The sequence below is a fragment of the Vipera berus genome (assembly GCF_964194415.1).
Source record: "Vipera berus genome assembly, chromosome: 8".
NCBI lineage: Eukaryota > Metazoa > Chordata > Lepidosauria > Squamata > Viperidae > Vipera > Vipera berus.
The window spans coordinates 25,458,097-25,478,166 of NC_138211.1; the positions used below are offsets into that span (position 1 = coordinate 25,458,097).

Here is a 20,070-nt window from a genome sequence, read left to right on the forward strand (position 1 = left end):
CCCTATGCCTGAAATAGCCAAAATAAAAGCTCTGATAGACTCTGGGTGCATCCGCTGCCTTATCAGCCCAACGCTGGTGGAGAGATTGAGCATCCCAGTGAGGAGGCTAAAACATCCAATCTCTTTTAGTCAATTAGATGGGACAATAGCAGGGGGAGGACCAGCCACCCTAGCCACTTTACCAATCCACCTATCACTGGGGCCCCATGAGGAGGACATAACGTTTATAGTGGCCCCAGGCATGGAATGCCCAATGATCCTAGGACTGGAATAGCTGAAGAAATGGAACCCCGGGATAAACTGGAGGACAGCAGAACTCAATTTCCCAAAGGGGGGGCAGAAGAACTTAGACTCCAAAAGCACCCCCCAACCCAGAGGGAGGAGACAGCAGCGGTGGGGAAAGAGAAGGGGTTACCAGAGATACCGGAAGAATACAGGGACCTGGCTGAGGTTTTCAGTGAGGAAAGAGCAGATGAGCTTCCCCCCCACCGCCCCACAGACTGCACCATAGAATTCAAACCTGGGGCAAAACTCCCAAAACCCAGGATGTATGCCATGAGCCCAAGGGAAATGGCAGAAATGGAGAGATTCATAAAGAAAAACTTAGAAAGAGGATTTATTGAGCCTGCCAAACCCAAAGTGGCCGCCCCGGTTCTGTTCAGGGAGAAGAAGGATGGGTCCTTTCGTTTGGTTGTGGACTATAGAAATTTGAACACAATTAGTGAATGTAATCTGTACCCCCTTCCCCTAATGAAGGATATGTTATCCCACCTATCGAAAGGAAAGATTTTTACCAAACTAGACCTGAGGGAAGCATACTACCGTATTAGGATTAAGGAAGGAGACGAATGGAAGACTGCATTCAACTGCCCAATGGGTGCTATCAATTCAAAGTATTGCCATTCGGACTGCAAGGGGCCCCCGCAGTCTTTATGCAATTAATTAATGACGTGCTGAGAGAGCACCTATATAAGGAGGTCCTGGTTTACCTCGATGACATCCTTATCTTCACAGAAACCAAAGAGGAACATATCAAACTAGTCAGAGCAGTCCTGAAGAAGTTGCGAGCTGCCCACTTATATGCTAAATTATCGAAGTGTGAATTCCATCAGGAAAAAATCGACTACCTGGGATATCGCATATCTCCAGAGGGCATCGAAATGGACCCAGAGAAGGTCAGGGCAGTACTAGAGTGGGCACCCCCCCGCACACGGAAGCAATTGCAAAGTTTCCTGGGGTTTGCAAACTTCTACCGCCAATTCATCCCTGCATTTGGCCAAATAGCCATGCCCCTCACAAATTTGTTGAAAACGAAGGGGGGGGTCACCCGTGAAACCCAGCCAGCCTCTGAAATGGTCAATGGAATGTCAAGCAGCATTTGAGAGGCTAAAGAGACTTTTTTCTGCTGAACTTGTCCTAAAACACCCAGATCCCGACAAACCTTTTATAATACAGGCAGATGCGAGTGATGTAGGGGTAGGAGCCGTACTATTACAAGAAAATGATGGGGGGACATTGCAACCATGCGCATACACATCCAGAAAACTCACAGAAACAGAACAACGCTGGCCAATATGGGAAAAAGAGGCAATAACCATAAAAAGCAATAACCATAAAACCAAGGAGAGTTCCCTTTCCCATGGAAGGACCTGACACCTAGCAACTGACGACAGCCTGACCAAATGGATGAGGGGAGGGGCTGAAATGGGAATGGTTTATATAGGATTGAAATGTAACCTTTGTCAGATTCCGTCTTGTATTCCCACAATCGATTCCTTCCTAGTAAACATTTTCCTTTTGGACTAAACTTGCATCCAAGAGTTCTTATTTCCTAAGATGTGGATTGAGGTGGGTCCTGACAGCAGGGATTTTTTATGTGCTCCCTTTAAGGTAACAAAAGCAGGGGACTGTCCGTGAAGGCCGCCCGCTTGGAGACCAGCAGGTTTCCTCGGGCATCTCTGGGCTGGCCAAGGACAGCAGACTGTGGGATGGTTAGGCCAGGAGTCTGATCCGGCAGAGCACAGCTTATGTACAGATCAAGAATCTGAAAAACTGATAATGTTTCTTTTTGGGGGGAGAGCAAACCAAGCCACCCAAACGTACACTTGAAAAAAATTAAGCCCTTCAAAGATTTTTATCCTTAAAGCTTTATCTTAATCATCAAAGTATTAACGCCTCTTGCCAATACTATGTAAATACCAAAATATATTCTGTATTTTATAATACAATAAGCCAGTAATAATAACGATTGAGCTCTTGAAGAAATGATTGAGACAGATATACATTGCCTCAACTCCTTCAATGGAACTGTGGTTTAAAGATGGCTGGCCCTGTTGAGGGAGGCTAGGCAACATCTACACATCAGAGTTAAGTATAATCTGGTTTCTTATAGTTCCATCTTAGCCTGCGCGAATTGAACCACTATAATTAAAGGCTAAGGCTAACAGTACAGAGGCTAGCAGAGGCTGACCTACTTGCTTCGGGGCTTGGGAGTGCTTTTTTGCTTCAAGTCAAAAACCCCAAAGTGAAAAAGTATATAAAAGGTAAAGGTTCCCCCGCACATGCGTGCTAGTCGTTTCTGACTCTAGGGGCCGGTGCTCATCTCCGTTTCAAAGCCGAAGAGCCAGCACTCGTCCGAGGACGTCTCTGTGGTCATGTGGCCGGCATGACTAGACGCCACAGGCGCACAGAACGCTGTTACCTTCCCACCGGAGTGGTCCCTATTTTTCTACTTGCGTTTTTTTCGTGCTTTCGAACTGCTAGGTGGGCAGAAGCTGGGACGAGTAACAGGCGCTCACTCTGTTACGCGGCACTCGGGATTCGACCCGCCAAACTGCCGACCTTCTGATCGACAAGCTCAGCGTCCTAACCCACTGAGTATATCCAAGAATAAAACAATGGTCTGAGTTCTGATGAATTAAAAATGCTGAATTGAGGCAGCTGGATTCTACAAAGTGACTCTTAAAAAATTTAAAACAATCCAGATATTCACCAAACCAGTAACAGACTCTTAAAAATTAAGGCTTGACCAGAAGAACAAATCAAGAGAGCATAAAAAGTGTGTTCTATTAAAATTAATGTGGGCTTTATAGATATATCATCCTACTCCCTTTAATTAAGCAGGCCCAGTTAATGAACTAAGTCTTTCTGTACTGTTCAGGAGACTGGTATCGTTTGCTAGAGCTGAGAATTCTCAGGAGAAAACGAGGTCATCGTAAGTATTCAGCTATTCAGATGTGCGTTAGGAATGTTGAGAGATGAGGTGGGAGTTACATTTATTTGCTAAAGCAGGAGAGGGGAGCCTGTGGCTCACAATTCCACAAAACTGTAGCTTCCAACATACCTCACCAGTTAGTCATGCCAGGTGGAGCTGCCGGGGCTTGTATCCTGGCAATCGCAGGGTACCAAGTCCCTCTCTCTTTTTCTTCGATAAGACTATTTCATGATGTTTCTTTCATGGCATCAGGACAACCCAAAGACATTTCAAAAGTCAATCTCAGCTGGCTGCGTTATTCACTGTCCATTGTTATCTCTTCTCTTCTCTGAGGAAGTATACAGGAAGTTGCAGCAGATATACAGAGGGAAGACTAGCAGTCTACTGTCCAAATTCATCACTACTTGTTCCTAAAAAGCAAATAAACAGGTATCAGACTGAACATAAAAATGCTTTCAGAAACCCTGCAGAAAGGATTAGAGAAAACGCTAGAAATTCTGAAAGTAATTTTTTAACCTACTCATGTAACTTCAGAGGCAATTTTCAATCAAGCATCCATCAGCTGAATCCATACAAAAGGAGAAAACCGTTATTTCTCTAAATATTTTCTCTAGTTGCATTTTTCTAGACCTTTCCAGCACCATCCACCCGAACAGCAACCACTGAAGTGGCCAGCTTATCCCGTCAGTTTTCATTTATATCAGGAGACTTCAAATCAGTATTTCTCGAAGGTTTAAGTGCCTGAACACAATGAAAGGAATTGGCTGCCTGTTGCAATTGCTTGTTGCCCACAAGTGATATTCTTACGAACATCATTCCTTCTTGTGCCTAGAAATTTTGGAGTTTGCGAGGAAAGGAATTCTCTCCAATCATTTGGAGTAAGAAATACTGCTTTTCACCTGACTTTCATCTCAGTGCTCCACAGGAAGGAAGGAGCAATCTGATGCTATTCTCTTTTGCAGGGAGAAAGGGGGGCGGGGGGGAGGTAGCCTTCTAGTTTTGAGCATGTGACACATTCTTGACTTATCCCAGACAGTAAAGTGTTCAGGGCCTGGAGAGACTGAAAGTCCCCTTTGGATTCCAGGTGCATTTTGGAACATTTGACAGTCTGTTCAGGAAATGCTGATAGTATTAACCCAATCAGGCCCTTAGATTTGATGAAAATACAAAGAACAACCTGAGGTATCACAAAGAATTTGCTGTGACAGGGATGGGGTGGTTTTTGACTCATTTAGGGTCCCCAAACAGAAAGAAATGAGCCGTAGGGTGAGGAGCCCAGCAATCCCTCGGCTGTTGCACTAACTGCGCAAAACCGGAAGCCCGCTTCCAATTTAAATTTTAATGTGAGGAGTCCACTACTTGCTACTTAGGCTGTCCCCGTGGAAATCTGGCCCTCTAAACAGGAAATCTCAGTTAATTCTCAGTTGAGCTGAAGCAATCAGAAGCCCTGTGAGAGGGTAGTCTTTCAAATACTGTGTCACAGGACAACATAATTTCAGCGTAGTCAATGGTGGAACCCAGTTCATTTCTGTTCATCTCTCCTGCTTCTTATGAGAATCCTACTCTTTCTTCTCTGACACTGCTAGCTAAAATGAACCAAAAGCTTTGCACATACAAACCTGATCTTTTTCAAGGGTTAGCATCTGATATCCTGCAGTTCTGCTACAAATAAGCTTTCCACTGCTATGAAAAGAAGCCAGTCGCAGCCTAAGGACAGAAGAGAAATTACACTAAGCAAGCTCCCTCTGGAATCCAGATGGGCGGTTTCAAAATTTGATAAATATATGAAATAAAATCAATGGAAAGGAGGTGGTGATTGTTAAGAGAGGGTGAAAGAATTGTTGGATATGATGTGGGCAGCAAATAAATTTTGCTTTATGTATATATATATGTTAAATGCTTGTTAACTATTTAGATTACCTTGCTAGGCCCCAAACATGGGACAAATCTTTATTTCCTGTTTCGGCCTAACCGAAGACCATCCACAGGCAGTAGTCACAACAGTGACAGCTCATATTTGTGTAAATTTTAGATTGCTAACAAAGAATTAAAGGGAGACTGATATGCATTTCAAACTTATTTGTTTTCATCAGTCAGCCATACCCTTCTGAGATTCGAATATATATATATATATACATACATACATACACACACATACACACACGTATACGTATATGCATGTTAATATATTTATAATTTATTTATAATTTATTCTTTGTTGTTACCTTCCCACTGATGTGGTACCTATTTATCTACTCGCATTTGCATGCTTTGGAACTGCTAGGTTGACAGGAGCTGAGGCAAGAACAGGAGCTCACCACATTGCATGGCACTCAGCTCTCAAACCTGGGCTGTCGACTTTCCATTTGACAAGCTCGGTGTCTTTAACTGCTGAGCCATTCACTTAGTGGTGGGATTCAGCCAGTTCGCACCACTTCGGCATAACCGGTAGCTAATTTTTTGTTGCTCAGGCCCAGAATTGACTTCCGGAAGTGGCATCAACACAGAGAACCAGTTGTTCACATATTTGAATCCCACCACTGCATCCACTGCCCTTGTTTGGCAAAATGGAGGACACATCTTTGTGCTTGGGAAGAAGACCTACCCATTACTTTTATGGGTAATGGTGACAGGCTAATGTCTGTCATTATCCTTAAGACAAACCTCCGTAAATCTGCAGAGATTTGAATGTTATGAATCTGGCAAGTACCTTCGGTATTTCCCCCCCCTCTTACCTATTGTTTCCCTGATTCCAACGAGCGAATGATACTGACCTGCTTCCCTCCAATGACTGCTGATGAACTCCGAAGTCTACAAGAAGAGCGAGTGCCGATGTGATCCTTTTACCTTCTAGCAATGGAGAACCAGCCCAAAAAGAGAGGGAACCCACCTGAAAGCGATATTTCTCTGGGGCTGCAAACTGACAGAGCCACTGCAGGGCTGATTTAGTGTGTTGCGTTTGAAGATAATGTGACGGTTGGTGTATGTGACCAGCAGATCAAAGCCAAAATTAAAGCCTGTCCATCGCCAGCAATACTTGCAAGAAAGAAAAAAAGATAATTGAAGAAATAGTTGTATTCTAAGAGTGGCTTTAAATTCTGAACTTAACTTGCAAAGGACCTCCACTTGACACCTTGTATATTTTGCATCACCTCAGGAAAGTCAAGGTTGGTGGTTTAAGAAAGCTATACGAGCATTGTTATCATTTTTATATTTTCCAATAAGAAAGTATTTAACCTTGTAAAATAATTTAGCTAAGAAAACACTGTTTTGGGAAAACAAACAGCTTACAAAAACGGTGGCGACGCGACGTCGAAAGACAGCCGTTTTCGGGCTGCCCACTCCGCAGCTGTGTTTTTCCATCGTAAACAGCGCCGATCAGCTGTTTAGATGGATTTGAAGCCCCCTCCTCGGGAGAAGAGGAGGAGGTGAGGCCCCAGGTAGGGGTTGAGCTCTCCGGGGCCGCCTGAGCTGAGAGCTTGGGCGGCTGAAGGATGAGCCCCCCCGAAGCCTGGGTTGCTCCGAGCTGCGCAGCGCCTCTGCTCTGGGATTCTTGGAGCAGAGCCAGGCGTTAGCAACCACCCCTGCCAAAAGGAAATACTTTTGATTATCAAGATGCAGGCAGAGCGGTACAGGAGGTCAAGGTGAAGTGGACTCTTTATTTTTACTCTCTAGCTCAATGGATTTTATAGCTTTAAAGTGAAAGTGCGTAATAAGTGAAAGTGGGGGAAGATGGCGGCTAAAACTTCTAAAGCTCTTCGGAATGCGGGGTCTTCCCTGGTGCAAGAGACCTCACTGCAAGCTTTGCTTCCTCCTGCATCTCCCCCGGTATTGACGCTTAAGGATTTACAAGACGCTCTTGGAAAGCATGCACAACTGATGTCTGATATGATGGATGAAAAGTTGAAAAAGCTGGAGGAGAAATTGGAGGAGAAAATGGAGAAATTGGAGAAGAAGATGGAAGAGAAGCTGAGAGCAATGAGGGTGGACATTTTGTCTAAGGTTGAATCCGTAGCTGAATGTGTGCTACAGCTGGATATAAAAGTGGAGGATCTCAGTCAAAAGAACTCTATATTAGAAGCAAAGGTATTAGAAAATGAAAATATAAGGGATAAAATGGACGAAGAATTGAGCCTTGTTCAGTATAATCAGATGCAGTATGCTATTAGAATTAGGGGTTTAAAGGAGAATGGTAAAGAAGATTTAAAGCAGCTGATTTCTGAGGCTCTGGAAGGGGTACTGGGCCAGTCAGCATCTGAAATTGAGGGAAATATGGACAAAGTTTTTCGTGTAAATTCATGGATTGCAAGACAGAGGAAGTTACCCAGAGATGTGGTGGTCTATTTTACAAAGAGAGTAATTAGAGATGAAGTCATTCAAGCTGCTTATGATACTAATTTGGTAGTGGCTGAGCAAGAAGTTTTGGTTTTAAAAGAGATCCCTCCGAAGATCCTAAGGAGAAGGAAAGATTTTGCATTTCTAGTACAGGAACTTAAGAAACGTGATATTAAGTTCAGATGGGAGATTCCAGTTGGGTTGGTGGCGACGCACGAAGGTAAAAGACATCGTTTGGTTACTGTGGCTCAGGCACGTGATTTTTATAGTAATGTGTTAAAAGCAACCCCCCTATCATTTTTGGAAGCTGCAAAAGGATACGGTGTGGGAAAGTTTCAAGATGTTGCAGATAGACAGACAGAGGACAATGGTGTTGGAGGGGATCAAGCCACAGTCTCATCGGTTGCTGCAGGAGGCCAGAAGATGACGCGTGCCGCCCTAAGAAGAGCGAGACGAGAGCAAGAGCAAGACCAGCAGAAAGTTATGGAATCTTCAAAGTGTGCTTACAGTGAAGATGTAGGAGGAGAGCGGTCTAAAGAAGTTTTGGGGGTCATGACAGAGGTGCTCCAAAAGTTTTGGGGCGTTAAGATTGCTGATTAAATTTTTAGATTAGAATGTCAATGGAGTAAAATTATTATAGAGGAGAAAGAAAGTTTTTCCCCCCTCTTTTTTAATATTTTACACAATTTAAGATTGATGTTATTTGCTTGCTAGAAAAGTATATTAGGGTTATGGACTTAAACTATGTGTTGAACTAAGAGTGGGTATGTAAGCTCCTAATTAACAACAAGTTGTCTTAGAGATTGCCTAAATTTTTTTTTTATATACTCTTTTTATTTGAACTTTTATTTGAACTTAAGGATGATTTGGAACTGTGAGACATTTGGCGTGATACATGCAAGAACTATTTTTGATTATTTAATTTAATTTTAATTTAATTTAATAATATTTATATACCGCCCTTCTCCCTGAGGACTCAGGGCGGTTCACAGGGCAGAATAAAATACCAAATACAAACATTAAAAAGAGATTAAATGATTGCCCAAGTTAAAACAATAGGAATACAATTCTAAAAACCCCAAGATAAAATTAAGACACCAAAAATAAAACAACCCCACCCCATCAGGCTAGGCCGGCTTGTACAAACAAAAACGTCTTGAGATCGCGACGAAAGGAGCGAAGATCGGGCGCCATCCGGAGCTCTACCGGTAGCTGATTCCACAGCTCCGGAGCGCCCACAGAGAAGGATCTCCCCCTGGGGGCCACCAATCGACATTCTCTGATCGGCGGCACCCTGAGGAGGCCCTCTCTGTGGGAACGCACAGGGCGCAGGGAGCTTGATGCCGGCAGCAGATGTTCCCTAAGGTACTCCGGCCCCATGCCATGGAGGGCTTTGAACACCGTTACCAGTACCTTGAATCTCACCCGGAAGACAACTGGCAACCAATGCAGCTCACGGAGCAGAGGTGTAACGTGGGAGTATCGGGAGACTCCCAACACAACTCTCGCGGCTGCATTCTGTACCAGTTGGAGCTTCCGGGTGGTCCTCAAGGGCAGCCCCATGTAGAGAGCGTTGCAGTAGTCCAGACGAGAGGACACGAGCGCATGAGTGACCGTGCACAAATCATCTCGGCTAAGATAGGGCCGCAACTGGCGCACCAGGCGAACCTGGGCGAAGGCCCCCCTAGTCACAGCTCCTATATGGTCTTCCAAGGTGAGCCGTGAATCTAGGAGGACTCCCAAGTTGCGAGCCCTATCTACGGGGGGTAATAGTTCACCCCCCATAGCCAGAGGTGGAATGTCCAAATAAACCCGGGATGAAGGTATGCAAAGCCACTCAGTCTTGTCGGGGTTGAGTTGAAGTCTGTTCCTCCCCATCCAGACCCGAACCGCCTCCAGGCAACGGGACATCACGTTGAGGGCATCACTGGGGTGGTTTGGGGTCGAAAGGAAAAGTTGGGTATCATCAGCGTACTGATGATACCCAACTCCAAAGCCACGAATGATCTCACCCAGCGGTTTCATGTAGATGTTGAACAGGAGAGGCGAGAGGACCGACCCCTGAGGAACTCCACAAATGAGAGACCTCGCGGTCGACCTCTGCCCTCCTGCCAACACCGACTGCGAACGTCCCTGGAGATAGGAGGAGAACCACTGTAAGACTGTGCCTCCCACTCCCAGTCCCCTGAGACGCCGCAGCAAGATACCATGGTCGATGGTATCGAAAGCCGCCGAGAGGTCTAATACGACTAGAACAGAGGAATATAGTTTAGTTTGGTCGGAGATTATTAAGATTAACAGAGATAAGCGCTTTTGGTGCGTAACTGAGAATTTGTTTGGAAATTAGAGAAAGGTGGGAGAATGCAAATAGCAGGTGAAAGTTTTTTTTTCTTTTCCTTTTTTTTGAAATTAATATGAATAAGGACTGGGATTAAGAAAATTTATTTTGAGTAAAGATCTTTTTCTGTTTTCCTCTTTTTCTTTTCTACTTTATTTGTAATATTAATATTGTTTGTACTCATTTTATATGAGCTAGAGAGAGATAGAATTTATAGTTTATTGTTGATAACATAGGGGTGTTTATGTTTGTTTTTTGATTTTATGCCCTGTATTTAGCTCTGGGAAGTCGGGGGGGGGAGGAGGGAGTGGGGGAGAGGGATAGGGGTGGGGGAGGGGGGATTAAAGTCAAAATGTATTGTAAAACTTTTTAAATAAAAAAAAAACAAAAAAACTGTAAATAAATTACACATTTTTAAAAGGACATGGAAAAATATTTGTGCTTACATCACCATCTTTGGCAAGTTTTCTGCCACACCGCATACTGTTTGCTTCTAGTTCCTCTTTATTAATCTCTTGAGGCCTTGAACATACAAAATAACTTTCTATAAAATGGCATTCTATCAAAGGAAAGCACAAGAAAAGTATTCTAACTGGTTGCACACAGATCTTAACGCCTGAATAAATTCATTTCCCCCCAGAAACCTATCTTGTTAAGTGTCCTGAAATTCTTTCCCGGCCAATGCATCAAAGAGTTATCTTCCTGGGCCGTGCTAAAATGACCAGCCAAGTACATCATGGTGGGGTAGCCAGCACCCCGGCAGGACATGGCAATCCCTTGCACACACTCCCAAAGCAGGGAGAACAAATATTGTGGTTTATGATGTTCAAATGAGAAAAAGAGCCACATTTCTGAACTCTATGCTCTCCCTTAAGCTACAAAGGTGAGCAAGAAGTACTTTCCATGCACTGAAAGTCTCCTGGCAAAGGACTTATACCTGCCCCTCAATACATAGGTTGCCGAACTTTAACCCAAGGCTAAAATGCCATAATGTGAATACCCGAAGAGGACTTATTGTGACTCACAGAACAGCACCAGGAGTACAACTACAAAAATTAAGTTATCAGCTAGAAGAGGAATCTGCCCATTAAATTTAAAGAGACACCACACAATACAACCGTAATATCCCTTGAAAATTCCTGTTCTAATAGACTGTGCCTTAGCTCATCACTTCATTAGAAGAAATCTGGTAATCTTTACAGCACTGCTTAGGTTTTGTTATATTCTGAATAATTGGGAATAATCCTGGATTACTTTCCATAATTCAGATGCAAGCTGTAGATAATTTAGAATTATCTATTCTCTCTTAATCTTGACCTTTTCATTAGCAAGTTCCATTCACTGAGAAGAATATTCTGCTATGTTAGTCCTGCTGTGTTATTCAAAATTTCCATTGAAGGTAAAGTCAAAAACTTTTTGGAAATCAAATTATGTAATATTTCTGCCTAATTTTTAATAATGCTTGTTAGCAAGCAATATTTTGGGGCAAAAAAAGACTTTCTCTGCAGAAAGTACTAATCCATACAAGTCTTCTATCTGTTTAGTATCTTCAAGTTTCATAATATCTTCCATAAGTTTATCCAAAACAAATATTTAGGCTCAGAGACTTAAGAGTTTCTTAATAAACTAAAACCTTTTTAAATATATAAATTTTATTAAAGTTTTAAAGAGAGGATAAAAATTAACCAAAACTAATACAGAATAAAGAAAAACACAAAAACGCCGAGAGAAAGGATAACAAAAAGAAGCAACTTCTGATTTCCTTTGGAAACATAATTAGATATATGTATCCCTTACTCTATATAATACAGAGTAGTATAAAGTTCTCTCTTAGTCTGAGGTCCCCAATCCTCAGTCTATGGCCCAGTGCTGGGCTGCAGCCCGTTCGGGAACTGGGCTGCAGAAGTGGTGGGCAAGCGTGTGTACACAAAGCCACATTTGTGAAAGCAGTGCACTCGAAACCATCTCCTCTTGGCCCACTCCGCACTGCTGCTGCCGGGCCACAGAGCAGGAAAGGTTGGGGATGACTGCCGTAACTGTTTCCGGGCTGCCACAAATATACATATTGCCTCAAAGAAGTTAATTTAGCCATCTCTGTAAATTCCATCATCTTCACTGAACATTCCTTTGTGGCCTTTCCACTTTGGATCTTACAAGAATCATTGCAACCACACCAAAATCTTTTGAAATAAGGAATATTTAGACTGCTTTTCGGTTACTTTATAACAGGGGTGTCAAACTGCCGGGCCGTGGGCCAGACGCATCCTGCAGAAACCACGCCCAGCCCGTTGCCGGCAATGGCAAAACCGTCCCGATACATTGTGCGACGTCACGTGACGTCACGAGTTTGACATGTCTGCTTTATAAGATAATTGATTTTCATGACATATTTAATAACATCAGAATAAATTTGCATTCAAATTCCCTTACGCAGGGGTGTCAAACTCGATTTCATTGAGGGCCCCATCAGGGTTGTGGCTGACCTTGGGGGGCTGGGGTGGGCATAGTGGGGGTGGGGGTGGCCAGCTCAACGTCTTGTGTCGGGGGGCAACTGTGGAGGCCTGGGCGGGGCTGGGGGGGATTCATTGTCTGAAGGCGAGACCAGGGCGAGCACTATACCCTTGTCCACCAGAGGAGCCTTGCTGTCCCTCTCAGGCCATGCAAGGACCTCCAGTGATGCAGGCGGCCCAGAGCCCTGGGCAGTGGAGGGCAGGCGCCCAGTCCAGCCTTTTCCAAGGGGACACCCGGCTGTGCTTACCTCCTCAAGGCTGCTGCTGATTGGCTCTCTCTCCTTGGCCACGTTGCTCATGGGGTGTGCGAGAGGGCAAAATGTGTGGGTCAGAGGGAGGCCCACTCCTCCTCCTTGCAAGGAGACCCGGCTTTGTAACCAAAGCATCCTCGGTGATAGGATGGAAGACCACCAGGAGAGGTCAGGAGGATGGGACAAGGGGACGGTGAAAGGGCAGCAGGGCTGCTCGTGGCCAAGTTGTAAGGCAGGACTTCCCTCAGACCCTTCTTCCCTCTCATTATAATCTTCCTTCCTTCTTTCCCTCCCTCCCTCCCCCCTTTTCTTCTTTTTCCTTTCTTCTTTCCTTCTGCTTCCCTTCTTTTTGTTTGTCTTTCCTCTTTCCTTTTCTCCTCTCCTGTCCCTTCTTGGATGCTCAAATGCAAACCCTGAACTTTTTTCAACTATGTTTTATATAGTGCGGACAAGAATTTTTTGCATGAACAAAGCGCTGATAAATCTGTTAACAAAACTGTTCAAGCACATCCAAAGAAACAACTTTCCTTATTTTATTAAATAAAACCCCAGTCATGTTACCTATTCACAAAACCAGCTCCATCCAGCAGGATGCTGGTGAACAAGCTTGTTAGCTTTCTAAGGTGAAAGCAGTTAGCATACGGAAAGATGTGTTTCTCAGTTACAGAGAAAGAGGCATTATACATACCCAATGTCATTGTCTTGTTCTGTTCTAAGCATGGCAAACCACTGCTGTTTGTAAACAGAGAACAGCCAGTCTAAAATTTAGAAAGACCAAAGTGGGCCTTTTATAAACAAGGCAAAGAAAGTTAAGCAGCACTTAATATTTTTACAAGGCTTTTACACTGTCCCCATCAAAACTGACTCTTAGCAGTTTATTTACCCCATGTATGCAAAAGTTAAAAAAACAGAGTCTAAAAATAAATACTGTAGCAACAAATTCAAATCATGTTATTGTGGTCATTAACCAGCAGACCCTGTAGCAACAAGTTTAGAGAAGGAAATGGGGGGGCAAGAAGAGAAAAGGCTATGACCTCCTTTACTCTTTTCCCACACAGTGGGATGTAAGAGAAGCAGAGAAATAGCTTAAACCTAACCACAAACTAGTTTATGTGCCTGAAACTGGATTCAATGATTCGCCAATTTTACTCCCCAGGCCATGTCCACTTGCTAGTGGCACACAGGTTTTTATATGCTGTATGTGGGGACTCTTTCAAAGACCCATAAACTCAATTCTGATTTCCCTTTCTCAAGCCTATGGCATGACAGAGAAAGAAAACAAGCGATTCCATTCTTACCTGCAGGGATCAGCCTGTCTCGTTCAACAATTCTTGCTGATGTCAGATCGCTGATTATATACTGCAGCCTCAGATATTTGAACACTGGCATAAATACACGTCCTTGTTCAGTTTCCAAGAATGAGATGCCTTCCTCAAAATCTAAAAAATTAAAGCAGATTCTTAAGAGTTCAAATATATTTTTACTATTAAGTAAAAAGCAGCACTGCAGTCTGTGAGCAGTTTATCAATCCCAGCAGAGAAAGCAATTCAGATAAGGTTTAACAGGATTATCCTGATTTGCTTTTAAAAGCAAAAATGGCTCACTAGTGGAAGGTGGATTTTCCCCCCCAAAAAGATTGTGGTTTACAGGTTTCCCATCTCGCACAAAAGGAATGCATGTTGGGCCAATAGGGAACAACCCATAATGAAGAGAGAGCTAAAGATACTGTAAATCCTGCTTCAAAGGTTTCCAACATCCAAACTATTCACAAAGCATTTCATAAAGACCTTTCCTGCGCTTGGAAAACCAGGCATCTGCTTCACTTAAAAGCTGTTTCAATGATCCATTCCAAGAAGGCACCATCTGAAGGAACATCCACTACATAAAATAAAGAAACAGCTGTAAGGTTCACTTGAGGTATACACTGAATAACTAAAGCTTGAGGAGCACGGTGGCTCACAAGGTTATGATGCTGGGCTGACTGTCGGCAAGCTTGCATTTGAGACCTGGTTGCTGCTGCGGAACAGGGCGAGTTCCCATCACACCCTCCAGCTCATGCCTTCAGACCAGCAGTTTGAAAGCGGGCAGTTGCAAATAGATAAATGGGTGCCACCTCGGTGGGCAACTTAACAGGGACATGAAAGGAGCCCCCAACTGGGTGTTCCCCAGGCAACAGTGATGTCATCATTGAAACCTTACGATCAGTAAGCACGATCCCAACATGCAGTAGTAACTAAAGCTTTACACAAACACGTACATACGCTGTTTCTACAAAAAATTGTTTACAGATAGTGAGTTGTATTTGGGAATAAAAACATCACAGTACCACTTTAACTGATTTTTTATGAAATGAGTTTGTTCTTCTGTTAGAATGCAATTAAAGGGGTAACTGGCTGCGTCCTTATAAGGAAAGCAAGCAACAAAGAAAACAGAAAAGAAAGAGGCAGCTGACAGTTTTTACGGAGTAAAAAGGGAAAGAAGATAACCAAAGAAATAGTTATTCTGTATGCACAAACCTTTTTTATACTTTAAGTATTCTGTGCCATCTTGTAATCCAGTGTTATTCTTAGATCAGTTTTAATGGTCATTAATAAATTAGTACTCTAAATACCGTATTTTTCGGACCATAAGACGCACCCAGTTTTTAGAGCAGGAAAACAAGAAAAAAAATTCTTTCTTCTCTCTCTCTCTCTCCCTCCCTCTCCCATTGTCCCTTCCTTCCTTCCTTCCTTCCTTCCCTCCCTCCCTCTTTGTCCTTCCCTCTCTGCATTAGAGCAGTACCCGCGGAGGCGGCCCTGCAGCCCGGCTTTCTCTTGCAGAAAGCAAGCTGAAACGGAGTGAGGGAGATTGCCAGAAATGCGAATCCGCCGATCTCACGCTCCTGCAAACTCCCTCGCTCGCTTTCAGCTTCCCTTGCTACAAGAGAAAGCAGGCTGAAACGAGGCAGATTGCAGCAGCGTGAGATCAGCCGATTCGCATTCCAGGCAATCTCCCTCACTCCGTTTCAGCCTGCTTTCTCTTGTAGCAAGGGAAGCTGAAACCGAGCGAGGGAGAGTGCAGGAGCGTGAGATCGGCCTTTCTCAGCACGTGCCGATTCGTGCTCCTGGCAATCTCCCTTGCTTTCCACTTGCGGAGGATGGGGCTGGCCATACGGATCACCTTCGGACCATAAGACGCACCCTCGTTTTCCCCCCCACTTTGGGGAAAAAAAGTGTGTCTTATGGTCCGAAAAATACAGTAATCAAACAAAGACTATGACTACCTATCAAAGATACTAAACCATGGGTGTCAAACTTGCTGCATCACGTGACGTGTCACGATGTATCACAACTTTTTTCGCATTGCTGAAGCTGAGGCAGGTGCGGCCTCCGCATGATGCAACCGGCCTATGGGCCGGCAGTTTGACACCCCTGTACTAAACTATCAGGAAAGAAGAGGCAGGAGAGGTGACATCGGTCTGTGAGAATACTGTCAATTTGGAAGAAAAGGCAGTGCGGTTATTTCCACATCAAAACAAAACCTGGATCAAACTGATGTTATTAAATGTTGGTACCTTCTTTAGAGCAGTATATATGTCCATCTCCACTTGCATGACAAACAGGTTAGAGGAACTAATCAGCTGTTTCATGAGGTTTATGCTGAAACAAACAATATGACCTCTGAATTGCAAAGGGCATGAATTGTGTTCATTCAACGGATTATCTGAATTCCATTTTATTATGCTAAACGTCTTCCCATAGTATCTGGGTTAATCTCAAAAGCTCAATACCTGAGTTCTTTGAGGAGTTCCACACTCTGGTGGGTCATCAGGTTATTCAAGAGCCACTCAAGACACCTAGATTTAAAATAGGTAAGGTAAATGCAATGAGATGCAATGCACGTTTCTAATAAGCTGCTGAGCACTTTCCCCCAGATGTTATAGTAAAATAGGGACCCCACAGCCATCATACTCCAAAGCCCATCCAATCAACTACGACCCTCTTCAGACCATAAGGGACTACACACTGCTTCTGCTCTATTTTTAACTTTTCACTTCCTATACTTGCTTCCAATGTTCTGTCAGAATGAGAGAACGTGAAAATCCCATTAGCAGCTCCTGATAAATAAAAAGCCCAAATACTCAGGAGAAACAACCAGTTCTTCAAGAAGATGATTATTTCACACAGAAGGATCAACAAGAAACAAATTGTTGAAACTTCATGTCTATTTCCTCTGCTGCTGCTTTCTTTCTTCAGCAGAAAAAACACACTGGTTGTCTTTGTATTTTTATTTATCTGGACTGCTAGTATTTATTTTGGATGCCTGTCCTATTCGAATGACAATCTCTTTCATTTATTATTTAATTGTGGCTGCCCTATTATATTTAATTAAAAGCTACCTCTGAGAACAAGGAGTGAAATTCCCCCTTTTCCTTCCAGGTTATTTACTGCAGAGACAAAAAGAAACTTGCAAATTGGGAAAAGGAATCCGTAAGAATTTCAGTTCTGTCTCCAGGATTCTAAGTGTTTGTGTCTTACGCTGAACACACAGCTCTAGGTTCTACTAATACCTAATATTATTTCATGTCAGCCACAGAATATTAATTATTGCACAAGCTGAAAATATTATGCTTCTAAAATTAAACACATTTTTATATTTGAAGGGAGAAATAAGCAGAAAGGTTTCTGCTGGAAAACATCACACGAGATGCTTCTCAAAGCCACATCACATTAGAAAATCAAGGGGGAGATCATAAAAATGTTCTTCTTCAACAAAATCTTTCTTAGTGCCAATACTTACTTTTTTTTCAAAGAATCTAATCCATATGTTCCCGCAGAATTATAGTAACTACACACGGTTTTTGCATTAATTGTTTCCTTCATTGTTTCACCACACTGCTGTATTAAGCCATCCTGTAAACATAAGGTAAAAAGGTAAAGGTTCCCCCGCACACGCGTGCTAGTCGTTTCTGACTCTAGGGGCCGGTGCTCATCTCCGTTTCAAAGCCGAAGAGCCAGCGCTCGTCCGAGGATGTCTCCGTGGTCATGTGGCCGGCATGACTAGACGCCAAAGGCGCACGGAGCGCTGTTACCTTCCCACCGGAGTGGTCCCTATTTTTCTACTTGCATTTTTACGTGCTTTCGAACTGCTAGGTTGGCAGAAGCTGGGACGAGTAACAGGCGCTCACTCTGCTACGCAGCACTCGGGATTCGACCCGCCAAAATGCCGACCTTCTGATTGACAAGCTCAGCGTCCTAACCCACTGAGCCACCTTGTCCCTTCGTAAACATATAATGATGCAAAACAAATCCTCACTCCCAGGCCTAATGCTACAGATGATGCCCTCACCTCACACTAACTGGCAAAAATGCAAAGTGATTATCTAGAGATATTTTGGCTTCTTCTGGACAGATAGGCATACTACCAGTCTCAACCATAATTATACAAAATGATACCCTATTTGTAACAGGAGAAAAGAGAAGTACTGATACCCTGATTCTTAATTTTGAAGCTCAGAGGCCACATAAGAAGTCCCTGTGTAAGTGTGCTGGCTTGCAGCATCCATCCTTCATTTATATGCTCCCATCTAGAAAGGGGAGGAGGGGCAAGAGCTAGCGAGAAAACGACTTTCCCAGCTCTGTCAGGACTGCTAAGCATGTGCTTGAAAAAACGCCCCGAGGATAACGGAAGCCATGTGGCCATGACCATGTGCTCGTCCCTGGAATACAAATGAAGATAGGACTGAAAGCCCTGCACTTTGCCAAGCAAAGATTTGGAAAAAATGGAGCCATTTCCACTTACCAGCTGTAACATGCTGGCAGCTGCCAGGAGGGCAATCACTCTACTAGGGTTTATTAACACTTCATCCCGGTAAAGTGAGCCAAAGGCAACCTGTAAGGCTAAAGAAAACCACATCCTAAGTCTCCTCATACATATAAGACAGGTTATACATTTATTTTTTTCCAATTCAGTAGGATTATTAAGAGTGATATTCAAAAAATGTTATTTCTCAAATTATTTTATATATAGTGACAACAACAAGATGCCTGGAATATTGAGAGGGGGTAAATCAGATGCCATTTAAAAAATATAAAACCCTGGATGACTTCCGGTGGCGGTGCGGCACCGAAGATAGCCGTTTCGGGCTGTCCGCGTCACAGCTGAGTTTTTCCACCGAAAACAGCGCCGATCAGCTGTTTCGGTGGATTTGAAGCCCCCTCCTCGGGAGAAGAGGAGGGGGTGAGGCCCCAGGTAGGGGTTGAGCTCTCCGGGGCCGCCTGAGCTGAAAGCTTGGGCGGCTGAAGGATTGAGCCCCCCCGCAGCCTGGGTTGCTCCGAGCTGCTGAGCGTCTCTGCTCCGGGATTTTTTGGAGCAGAGCCAGGCGTTTGCGACCACCCCTGCCAGAAGGAATGACTTTGGAGTAATAAGGAGCAGGCAGAGCGGTACAGGAGGTCAAGGTGAAGAGGATTTTTATTTTTACTCCCTAGCTCAATGGACTTTATAGCTTTAAAGTGAAAGTACGCAACAAGTGAAAGTGGGGAAAGATGGCGGCTAAATCTTCCTCTAAAGTTCTTCGGAGTGCGGGAACTTCTCCGGTGCAACAGACATCGTTGCAAGCTTTGCTTCCTCCTGCACCTCCGGTGGCATTGACGCTTAAAGACTTACAAGATGCCTTTGCAAAGCAATCCCAGGTAATGTCAGAAATGATGGGTGATAAGATGGCAAAGCTGGAGGAGAAATTGGAGAAATTGGAGGAGAGGATGGAAGAGAAGTTTAATGTAATGGAGGAGAAGATGGAAGAGAAGTTTAGTGTAATGAGGGTAGACATTTTGTCTACAGTTGAAAGCGTGGCTGAATGTGTGCAATGTTTGGATGAAAAAGTGGAGGATCTTAGTCAAAAGAACTCTATACTAGAAGTAAAGGTATTGGAGAATGAAAATTTAAGGGATAAAATGGACGGAGAATTGAGCCTTGTTCAGTATCATCAGATGCAGTATGCTATTAGAATCAGGGGCTTAAAAGAGAATCCTAAAGAAGACTTAAAGCAGCTGATTTCTGAGGCTTTGGAAGTAGTATTGGGCCAGCCAGCATCTGAAATAGAGGGATGCATGGATAAAATTTTTCGTGTAAATTCATGGATTGCAAGGCAGAGGAAGTTACCTAGAGATGTGGTGGTCTATTTTACAAAGAGAGCAACTAGAGATGAAGTTATTCAAGCTGCTTATGACACTAAAGTTGTGGTTGCTGAGCAAGAAGTCCTGGTTCTAAAAGAGATTCCTCCAAAGATTTTAAGGAGAAGGAAAGATTTTGCATTTCTTGTACAGGAACTTAAGCAACGTGATATTAAGTTCAGATGGGAGATTCAAGTTGGATTGGTGGTGATGCACGAAGGTAAAAGATATTGATTGGTTACTGTGACTCAGGCGCGTGATTTCTACAACA

At 43.6% G+C, this 20,070-nt stretch overlaps 1 protein-coding gene across 3 annotated transcripts in view; it reads right to left on the reverse strand.

Moving 5' to 3' along the window:
• Positions 1-20,070, reverse strand: part of LOC308671748 (germ cell-less protein-like 1) — a gene marked incomplete at its 5' end in the record, with an annotated part of 49,826 nt that overhangs the window by 19,727 nt on the left and 10,029 nt on the right. Inside the window, 11 exons of one of the 3 annotated variants that reach the window (XM_081334177.1) lie at positions 3,344-3,624; positions 4,834-4,921; positions 6,105-6,250; positions 10,334-10,409; positions 13,337-13,406; positions 13,947-14,087; positions 14,436-14,526; positions 16,202-16,286; positions 16,418-16,483; positions 17,428-17,540; positions 18,430-18,527. In XM_081334177.1, coding sequence (XP_081190303.1) covers positions 3,514-3,624; positions 4,834-4,921; positions 6,105-6,250; positions 10,334-10,409; positions 13,337-13,406; positions 13,947-14,087; positions 14,436-14,526; positions 16,202-16,286; positions 16,418-16,483; positions 17,428-17,540; positions 18,430-18,527 — 1,085 coding nt within the window. In that variant the 3' untranslated portion in view covers positions 3,344-3,513. The remainder of the gene's footprint in view (positions 1-3,343; positions 3,625-4,833; positions 4,922-6,104; positions 6,251-10,333; positions 10,410-13,336; positions 13,407-13,946; positions 14,088-14,435; positions 14,527-16,201; positions 16,287-16,417; positions 16,484-17,427; positions 17,541-18,429; positions 18,528-20,070) is intronic. The other 2 variants (XM_081334178.1, XM_081334179.1) reach the window with 2 other exon arrangements.